The sequence below is a fragment of the Cavia porcellus genome, unplaced genomic scaffold (genome assembly GCF_034190915.1).
Source record: "Cavia porcellus strain 051 isolate PalLab524CR breed Dunkin Hartley unplaced genomic scaffold, mCavPor4.1 scaffold_15, whole genome shotgun sequence".
NCBI lineage: Eukaryota > Metazoa > Chordata > Mammalia > Rodentia > Caviidae > Cavia > Cavia porcellus.
In genome coordinates this window covers 72,857,134-72,867,996 of record NW_026947498.1, presented here as the reverse complement: position 1 = coordinate 72,867,996, position 10,863 = coordinate 72,857,134, and the positions used below count along the sequence as shown (strand labels likewise).

Below are 10,863 nucleotides of genomic sequence, written 5' to 3'. Positions count from 1 at the left end.
GCAGAGGTTGTCTGCTAACTTGAGGAAGTGTCTAGTGACTCTTCATTGTCAAAGTGTCCAGGATGGTTTGGTTTGCCCTTTGTATAGATAAAGGGATGTATGATGTAGACTTGCTGAGATCATTGCACTGGAATGGGGCACCTCATGCCCAGGAGCCACTCAGAGCCCTCAGTCTGTGTCCTGTCCCAGTAGACCTCTCTTCTGCCCAGGCTGTGTTTTTTCCACAAGGGTGAGTATAGCCTCAGTGTTGATGTGGTGCTACATACCCTGCGTCCTATGTCCTTGGCCTGGCAGTTGCAAGGTTCAGGACTTCTCGCTAAGTGTACCTTCCACCACCAGCATGGCTGCATGCAGCTCAGTGTTGACAAGCAGTGGGACTGTGGGCAGGACGGCCCTGGGCAGTGCCAAGGAGGCCAGGTGGTGGTGCACCTGGCAATGAAGAACACTTGCGTGGTGGTGGAGGTTAGGAGTGCACCAGTCAGTCCGGCCTCCTGCAATCTACTGCTTGGGAGAGATCTGAAGGCCTCAGCCTCTGTTCAGCTCCTATCCTGCACAAGGCAAGGAGGACAGGCTGTAGCAGCTCCAAGTGTTGTCCTAGAGGCCCCTTCCTCCTCTTGCTGTGGAAGGTGGGCCCCACAGGTTGCAAATGGCAGTCAGGAGACCCAGACTGGAACGTACCCCACGCAAGGTGGGGATTGGATTTGTGGTTCCCAAAGACAGTTCTCAGGCCCTAGCTTAATAGATTTCCCCAAATCCCCTGTTGGAAATGGCACCCTGAGCCTCAGAATCAACAGCAAGGTAGGAAGACCCTTTATGAAGACTTTAGAAAGAGTTGGTGTGGTGGTGCACACCTGTGGTCCCAGCAGTCTAGGAGTCTAAGGCAGAAGCTGAGAAGTTCATGCCCAGGCTGGGTAATGTAGTGACTTAGAAAGACCCTCAAAAGCAGGCTGGGGATATAGCTCAGTGGGAAGGCCCTGAGTTCAATCCCTAATCCTGAAAAAGATACAGACTTAGATTTGGCTTTGTCTTCTAGGACCCTTTCAGATTGACTGATACAGTTTCATGTGAGGGGCTACAGTGTTCTGTGTTAGTGCTGTCCAGTTCAGCAACCAGTATGCACATGTGACTGTTGAAGACCTGAAGTGGACAGTATGCTGGAGGAATTACATTTAAATTTTATTTAAATTAAATTGCAATCAAGTGGCCATTTACTACTAATGGCTGTTGTAATGCAGAGGCTGTCGCAATACACCAAACCTCAGATTCTCAGAGTAAGTGCCGGAAACCTGCTGACTCTGAGCAACCTCAGGTACTTTCCTCTGTGATGGTAGTTCTATGAAGGAATCACTACAGAAATCAGAAAATAGGGGCTGGGGATTTAGCTCAGTGGCATAAGCACCTGCCTGGCAAGCTCGAGGTCATGAGTTCGATCCCTAGTACCGCAAAGAAAAAAAAAAAAAGAAATTAGAAAATATACAAGCGAGGGGCTGGAGGTTTAGCTCAGCGGCATAAGCACCTGCCTTGCAAGCAGGCAGTCATAAGTTCGATCCCTGGTACCGATAAAAAAGGAAAAAGACAAATATATATATGCAAATGGTAACAAAAAGACTATATATCCAGAAACCCGTGGATCAGCCAGGTGTGGTTGAACACACCTGAAATCCCAGCACTTGGAAGGCTGAGGTAGGAGGATCACACAGTTCAAGGCCATTCATAATGAGTTCAAGGCCAGCATGAACCACAGAGTGAGACCTGGTCTCAAAAAAAAAAAAAAAAAAAAAAAGCCCTTAGATTAAACAACACTAAGAGGACAATTAAGTCTTCACATTTATATTAACAAAGAGGAAAAGTTGAAAACGAGGTAAGTATTTAAGAAAGATAGGAGCCAAGTGTGTAATCGCAGCACTTTGGAGGCAGGAAGATCACTGCAAATTCTAGGCCATTGTGTACTACAAAGCAAGACCCTATTTTAAAAAACAAAAACCCAAAAATGGAGAAGTGGCGTACCCTTTAATTCCAGCACTTGGGAGGCTAAAGCAGGATTGCAAGTTGAGATCAACCTGGACTACATGGGCCCTGTCTCCAAAAATGGAGAGAGAGAAAGCTTCAGCCTGGGAGTGCAGCTCAGTGGTAGAGTGGGTGTTTTGGATGCTAGAGGCTCTAGGTTTCATCACCAGCACCACAAAAGAAAAGAAAAGAAAATCAAAGATTAGTGAAATACAAAGCAAGACTAGAAAAACTGGTCAATTGAAAAAATTATATGGGCAAAGGCAAAAGCAGCTAATTTCAGTTTTGTTTTTTAATTTATGGGATAGGATGTCTCAGTATGTTGCCCAGGTTGGTCTCAATCTTTGAGGCTCAATGATGGTCCCACTTCAGCCTCTAGTAGCTAGGACTCCAGGTATGCACCACCACACTTGATACTTCCAATTATTTTAAGAAAATAAAGATACAAATAAGCAGTGTTAGGACATGAAATGAGGGCCTCCTACATGCTGGGGAGGTGCTTTCCACTAAGCTATCCCACCTAGCCCCCCAATTTCCCTCTTACTGAATTAGAGCCCAGTTTAACCCTGCACAGCCTCATCTCTGAACACCCTATTTCCAAAAAAGGTTCTATTCACAGTCCCAGGAACCCAAACATCTTTTGGGGTACACAGTCTAGCCAAGTAGAATTAATTTACTTTCACTCTTTAATGAAAACATGCAGGACTGTGCACGTAACAGTATATTCTAAAGGTTGTTTTGTTTTGTTGAGACAGGGCCTCAGTTCCGGCTGGCTTTGAACTAATTTTGTAGCCCAGGCTGGTCTCTAAATGATCCTTCTGCCTCAGCCTCCAGAGTGCTGGGATCACAGGTGTGCGTTACCACACCCGGCCATTCTCATTTTCTTGTTTTCTAAATAGTGTGTTGCATTTTTATTTCCTTTTAAACACTAGTTATTTAAAAGGCTGCTCTAAAAATTCTAAGCATATTGGGGTCTCCCCTAATTTTTATTTTGTTTTCTTTTCAACCAAAAGTTAAAAACTGAACAATATTAAGTAAATGTAAAAGTCATCCCCAACCATCAGAGTGTCAATCCTGCTCCCATAGGTATTTGTTGCTGATTTCTTGTAGTTTGTCTTTCTGGACTTCTATTCCACGTTTACAGAACCATTTGGCTTAATTGTGTGCTTCAAGGGCTCACATAGTGGGGCTAGGGCAGATCTCAGGAGATGAACATAGTAAAACCAGAAAGATAGAACCTATTCCAAATATTTCCTAAACCAAATTTGCTCTAAAATGAATACAAACAGCAGACATAGTCACACTTCAGTGAAAACAAGCATATTTTTCCTTCAGAGCTCCTTAGAATCAGTTTGCTTAAACATCAAACTTTTCTCCAAATACAAAAAGCTTTTTAAAAATCTTTAGAAACATCAAAAATAAAAAATCTTAGCCTCAGCTGCATGTGTTGCTTATTTAACTGAAGGCAGGCCCAACCCCACGCTCCACACCAGATGGACAAATCCGTTGTTTTTGCTCTGCCAGGGGCTAGAGTTCAAAATGTTATTTGCTCTCTTAAGAGCTTCCATTGCTCTCACAAATGATTTTACCACCTCTGAGGTGGAACACAGAAGTAATTTCTGACATCCCAAAATGTAGTCTCATATATAAAATTTCACTTATATACAAAAAACTACTGGATCTCAATTATAATTGATTTATCTATTTCATTCCTTAATGTCTGGTTATTTTTGGTTGTGTAATTTCATCTTTGTCTTGGAAGTAGAAGGGATAGAAATCTAAGCTGCTAGATTATTCCCAATTTTTCATTTTTAAAAACTCATTCAAAATTACCTATAAGCCTGGTTGGTTTCAATAATTACTAATAAACACAAATTTAGGGATGTACAGTATGCAATAAAATGCATTGGAATTTTAAAATACATCTTGAGGGGCTGAGGCAGGAGGATTGCTTAAATCTAGGAGCTCAAAGCCAGCCTGGAAAACAGTGAGGCGCTGCCTAAAAAGAAATAAAAAGAGTGCATCTTGCTGGGTGTGGTAGTGCACAGCTGTAACCTAAGTGCTCAGGAAGTTGAGGTAAAAGAAATTTGAGTTTGAGGCTAGCCTAGGCGAAATAGCAAATTCAAAGCCAGCCTGGAATAAATAGCAAGACCCTATCTCAAAAGAATTTTAAAAATTTTTTAAATAATGTATCTGTGAAGTAAGAATTGGATTTTTGTTTCCGTTTTCTTCTTGCCATTGTACCTCACTATGGTTACTAAATGAAGGTTTTTTCTTTCTGAAAGCTCACATCTAGTACTTATCCTCAAATGGACTGGTCCTCACTGATTTTTCTGATGTAACTTATGCTGAAAAACATCTAGAGTCAAAGAAAACCCAGTAGTTAAGAAATCAAAGAGTTAAGTATGAGAAGAAAATGTAGGCTAATGTCTGTAAATGGTGTAGGATCCTATCTCTGCGGCCTTGCGCATTCCAGCTGGGCACGTGACTGGCAGAGTCATCTTTGAGGTAACTCAGCAGCTCCTGGTTGAATTACTTAGGCATACAGAATAGAAATACTGCTCTCAGACATGAAGCCCGGAAACACTCTCACATGGGGCTCCAGGGAGGTGCATCAGGGCCAGAACAGAAGACTGTGGGGTTAGCTCACTTTTGAATATGATTGACTAGTTCAGGGGTACAAATGTTCTCTGCACAGCAACCTTAAAGCCTCAGCAAGCCTTTTCAGGTACTCCTCAGCCCAAGAGAAGTAACGATTCTGGTCAACCATAGTATTATGTTTTCGAGGCCTTGGGTCCAAATAGTTTAACACAATTAATATTCTGATAACATAGTACCTGTTTGCAGAAATAATATACATAAGTTGGAGGAGAAAACACTTCATTTTGTTTTTAAATAAGAATGATTTACTAAGGGAAAGTGTATGCCTATTGGATGCTGTACAGGTTCTCCAGTTTCGGGATCAGATTGAACTCCATATCCGTATTTTCTGTCTCACCTTGATTTTCACATAGTACCTGCTTGTAAGTAATAGCTTATAATTACTTTTGTTTACAAAACCTTGTAAGTTACTGAAAGTGCAGCTTCACAAAGATAGGTTATGGAAGAAGTCATTCCACAACCTAATGCTAGAAACGAAACATGAACCACCGAAATGTAGTAGTTCACATGGGTCCTGACATGGGAAGTATTGTTGGGGCTCAGGAAAAACATATCCCAAAGGGTGGCACTCTGGCATGCTGAGCCAGCCAAGCAGTTTCAACCCAGTCTCTCTGTTTCTTGTTTCTCTGCCAAGTACACTCTGAGGTTTTCTTATCTAACAGAAAAGTTGTTTCCAAAATAAATGCGGTAGTCTAAAACCTCCTCCCTGCGGGCCTTATCAAGTAATCAGGAAAGACTAACCAACAGTGGAGTCTTCTTTTGGGGGTCAGCTGCAAACATGATCCGGCAGATTTTAGCTACACAAAGCCTGTCCGAAGTGAAGCTTCACCCTCTTCCCCTGCAGTTTGTCACAATCCCTCTCTGAAGAGGGTATTTAAACTCTAACCATCTGGCCCTTTCCTTGAGTTTCCTATTTTGTGTGGTTCATATGCTTTTTTTTTTTTTTTTTTTTTTTTTTTGTACCAGGGATTAAAGTCTAAAGTCTAAGGCCACCACCTTGCACTTGCCAGGCAGGCACGTGTGCTAATATCTCCAGCCCCACAGGTGCATATTAAGACAAATCTGTTGTACTGCTCTCTTGTTAACCTTGTTACAGGGGTCTAAGGCACAGCCCTTTATCATAGGCAGACAAGGATCACCCCCTTTTCTGCTCCCCCATAGCACCCATATGGGTTCTCTGCAGCTTCCCAGAGCACCTTGGTGCAGAGTTTAGGAAACACAAGATTAGATATATAGATAACTATGAATAAATCTTCAAAACAGTGCTGAATATAGAAAGCACATTTTGGGGCTGGAGATTTAGCTCAGCGGCATAAGCGCCTGCCTTGCAAGCAGACACTCGTGAATTCGATCCCCGGTACCAAAAAAAAAAAAGAAAGCGCATTTTATGGGTAGAAAAAATTTTTTATGGCCACAATGGTCATGTTCCTGTAAAATTCACTGAAGCCCCAATCCCCAATATGATGATATCAGGAAGTAGAACTCTTGGGAAGTAATTAATTCATGAAAGTAAAGCCCTTGTGAAGGGGACTAGTAGCCTTATAAAAAGAGGAAGAGACCCAGGAGCCTTTCTCCTTTGAGTTGCCACAAGAGGTGGCTGTCCCAGGCAGGAAAGGATCCCTCACCAGGAGCTGAATCTGCCAGCATTTTGGCCTTAGACTTCCCGGCCCCCAGCACTGTGAGAAGTACATGTATGCCGTTGAAACCGTCCCTTGATGGTATTTTGTGATAGCAGCAGGAGCTGACCTAGACAGACTAAGGTCTGCAGGGCTCCAGTGAGCCCCCTCTTGCTGAGGTTTCAGTAACCTGCTAAACTTGAGTGACAGGTTTCCTGGAGCATGTAACCCTGTCAAAGCCGCACCTCCCAGGAAGGCTGTCCTAGTGGTTTGCACCACATGCCTCTCATAGTTTCCCATGCCTGACGACTTCTTTACAGTTCCCTTGTGTTTGCGCATGTGTGTTGGAGGAGGTTTCATCTATCTTATTCTGTGTCCTTTCTGCATATCTAATTCACCGCCACTGAGAACGGGTAACTCCCAACCAAATCACAGTTTTCATTCCTGGCATGTTTCCAGAGGCTCAGCCTAGTCAAGGTCTCCACTGTGCCACCCCACAGACAGCTCAGGCCTACCATGTCCTGACCAAATGCCATTTTCCCCTCCTCCCCCAGCTCTGGTGTTCTACTGAGAGAATGGAAGCACTGTCCATCTGTAGCCGGGGGTAGCTTGTGTTGGCAGCCACAATTCTTTTCCTCTTCCTGAATCCACATCATGCCATGGGCTTACCCCATTGCTTACTTGGGCTGGCTGCAGGACTTAAATACTGTGTGAGGGCAGTATGCCAATTTTGAGCCTAACCTTCAGTGGCCTCTTGTGGTTGCCCATGTCCTCTTCTGTTCTGCCACTTTCACAACACAAAGGTGCCCAGACACCTGACTGATTCCAGGAGGAAGATGAGAGCCATAGCACAGAGCTGCCCGACCAAGCTTTGCCTAGGTGTGCCATAGCACAGAGCTGCCCGACCAAGCTTTGCCCGCTGACCTGGTGGCACATGATGGTTAGTAAAAGGCACAGTGGCACAAGTCCATGCTCTCAACTTCTCAGGAGCCTGAGGCAGAAGGATCATTGAGCCTGGGAGTTCAGGGTCAGCCTGGGGAACACAGTGAGACTCTGTCTCAAATGGAAAAACAGTGCTTGCTTTACACCACTTAGTTGGCAGCGTTTTGTTATGTATCAATCATTTACCAAAGGGAACATCTAAACTAGACAGCTGAGCATTACTTTTGATGCCTTCGGGCGTAGTGTCCCCAGAGCTTCCTACATCTCTCAAATCCGGTTAGTTCTCTCCATCCTCAGCACCTCTACGCAGTCCAGGCCTCCTGCAGTGACATTCTCAGGACTTGCCCTTCCTCCCTGTTACCCCTCACGGTTCACACAGCATCCCAAATGGTATCCCTAATGCGCAGATCTAGTCAGGACTGTTCCATGAATCTAACCCCAGGCTCGGCTATTCTTGTGACTCCAATGTCTCCTCGCGTGGATAGCTAGTTCTCCAGGACCGGAGAGAGCTCCGGAGGAATCCTAGGACCGGGACCTCCTAGACAAGGACAAGCTGGCTTGCAACTGAGGCCTGTGGCCCCTGGCTTCTGGAGAAGCCAGACTGTTTAACAGACAGGCGGATGCGGAGAGCAGATGAGACTGCGGAGGAGCCGCCAGGAGAGCGCGGGAGGGAAGCGAGCCGAGCTGGGCCAGCTGCTGCGCTCAGGCGCGACCCCCAAGGCCCGGGCCAGACACTGTCCCCGCTCGCGCGGCCCGGCAGGCGGCGCCAGAGCGCAGACCCGCCTCGAGACTCGGTCCGGAGTCCCGCCGGGCGGGGCGAGGGGCGGGCCCGGCGTCTCCGGCGCTTGGCGGACTGACGGACAGACGGACCGACCGACGGACTGGGTGCCTGCGGGGATCCGCGCGCCATGGAGGAGCCCGCCGCGCGCCGTTGCTGCCTGGGCTGGGACTTCAGCACGCAGCAGGTACAGCGCGCCCAGGCCCTGGGGGCGGGGATCCGGGACCCCAGCGCTGCCGGAAGCGGGGGCGCCCCCTGCCCGGCGGGGCGCGCGGTGGCCCCGAGGGCGGCGACCGGAGCCGCTCGGCCGGGCCAGGCGCGGAGCAGGCGGACGGGCAGCGCTGCACGCGCCAGCCGGCGGCCGCTCGAAGCTTGCTGTGAACGTGAAATGGGCACAGTGTCCAGTGGACTTTGCTTGTCCTTGGTTGGCACTAGCGTGCCCGGGTCTACAGACTTGGGACTGCTGGCCGTCGGAGGTCTGTGCTGCAGAGTGAAAACGATTTCGAGCTGGGGGCCGGGTCCCCAGGGCGCTCGTTGCAGTCAAACCCCTCTCCTCAAGTGATCAGAGGAGGCAGGCTCACCAGTGGGAACGTCAGGTTGCCTTGCCTCAGTTTCCCTATCTGTATAGCTCGGTAAAGGACCTATACTTCTGAACTCAGAGCTCTGCTTCACAGGGCTGTGATCTTGGCCTCTGGTAACAACAGCCTGTGAGCCTTGTTTGGTCTGAGACCCTGCAGACAGCTCCATCCTCCGTCCCCCAGCCGCCTCACTCAGCCTTCCATCTTTAAGACTGTGTCAGCCTTGCGGGCTCACGAACCAGCTCACTTGTGAACTAACGCTAGAGGGCCTTGGCTTTGGCTGTTAGGGGGGCAAGGTTTCTACATGGGTGTGGCAACTTAGCCTCAGGGTCCTTTCACTTAGTCTCTGGGTGTGCCTGGAGATGGAGTCTCTGTTGCCATGGTGATGCACTCTGGCTTTCAAGGGTCGCTAGACTGAAGCCCACTTGGTGATGTTAGTAACCCATGGGCCAGTGTAGAAGTTGAGAAAAATACTATACATTATTTATTTATTTTTGGGACCCAGAATTGAACTCATATAACCTTGAGTTTGCCTGACAGGCACTTACACCACTGAGCTAAACCCCTGGCCCCATTTTTAAAAATGCCTTCCAGGTGAAAGTTGTTGCTGTTGATGCGGAGATGAATATCTTCTATGAGGACAGTGTGCATTTTGACAGAGATCTTCCAGAATTTGGGTATGTGCCTCGTGTGCAGGGGTTTGCGGGGAGTCACGGTTTTGGGGACTATTTCTATTTACAGACTGTACTGTTCTGGCTTCCCCATACTGTGGGAGAGATGGTCCTGTTAGACCTCTGCATATCTTTTTTTCCCCATACTTGGATGTGTTCTCCTAAACTCCTGGATACTCCTGAACTTGGAGCTCTGAACTCGGAGCTCTGCTTCACTGGGCCATGATCTTGGCCTCTGGTAACAGCCTCCTTCCCCACTCCATTCACTCATTCATTCATTAATACAAGCACCATTTCACATCTGCTATGTTGTAGGCATCGTGCGGCGTACTAGAATTCAATGGTTGTATCTGTCCATTTTCTGTTGCCCATAACACAGTACCATAGGCCGGTAATGACAAACCTCGTAGAGCCTTCAGTGATACAAACAGCCCGCTGTGGCATGAGTGCCTAGGCTCACCACCACTGCTATCAACTTGTAACACAATACCACAGTTACAAATAAAATAGAGAAAAGAGGTTTGCTTTGGCTCATGGTTCTGGCCAAAGGTCTGGGGACTATATCTGACAACAGCCTTCTTGGCTTTCAGAGTCCTCAGGTGGCAGAGAGCCTCACATGGTGAGGGACAGAGTGTTCGTATGTGTGAATGTGTGTATATATGTGTGTGCTTATGTGATCTTTATGTCTCTCCCTCTGTTCTAGGACTCAAACACAAGGCCTTTCATATACTAAGTGTTTGCTCTACACCCTCACCTGTTCCTTTTATAAAGCTACTGGTTTTCAGTCTTGAAGGGGCAATGACTTTATATAATCTCTACCGCCTTATTTTTATGAGTACATGTTTGCAGTACAGAAAGATTACATTAATTGAGGGGAAACAGTACATGTACATAACAGTCTCAACTGAGACACAGTTTTGTTCAGTTGCTCGGGCTGGCCTTGAATTTATGATCCTCCTGCCTCATCTTCTTGAGGAGCTGGAATCACACCACATTTTATTCATTCATTCATCTGTCAGTAACTAGGGTTTCGTGAGGTCATAAGGATGGGGCCCTAATCCAACAGGATTGGTACCCTTACCAGAGGGACAGCAGAGCTTTCTACCCATGTACGCACGTACAGGAAAAGCCTGGTAGGAATGTAGTGAGGAGGTGAGTATGTGCAAGCCAAGGGAGGCCTGCCCTGGAAATATGATGCTGAGGCTTCAGTCACAGACCTCTGATCCCCAGAACTGGGAGCATATAAATGTCTGTTGTTGAAGTTACTTGTCCGTGGTATTTTGTCATGGGAACCTGAGCTAATGCAATGTGCAAATTTTTGTGTGGATATGTTTTTGTTTCTGTGGAGTATCTCCTGAGAAGTGCTGGGTCATATGTTTCACATTTTGAGGAACTGCCAGTACTATGTTACATTTGCACCAGTGGTAAATGAAAGTTCCAGTTTCTCTACACCTTCCCCAATATTTGCTACTATTCATCTTTTTTTTTTTTCTTTTTAAGACAGGGTCTCGATATACTTATTTTTTTTGTCTTTTTCGTTTTTTATTGGTACCAGGGATCGAATTCACGACTGCACACTTGCAAGGCAGGCACTGAGCTAAATGCCGCTG

The 10,863-nt window shown here is 46.5% G+C and overlaps 1 protein-coding gene across 2 annotated transcripts in view; it reads left to right on the top strand.

Moving 5' to 3' along the window:
- Positions 1 to 17: 17 nt before the first annotated feature.
- Xylb (xylulokinase) overlaps positions 18 to 10,863 on the top strand; it is a 63,140-nt gene continuing 52,294 nt past the window's right edge. For both annotated transcript variants that reach the window (XM_063225175.1, XM_063225176.1), the window contains exons 1-2: positions 18 to 8,191; positions 9,177 to 9,259. In XM_063225175.1, coding sequence (XP_063081245.1) covers positions 8,135 to 8,191; positions 9,177 to 9,259 — 140 coding nt within the window. In that variant the 5' untranslated portion in view covers positions 18 to 8,134. The remainder of the gene's footprint in view (positions 8,192 to 9,176; positions 9,260 to 10,863) is intronic.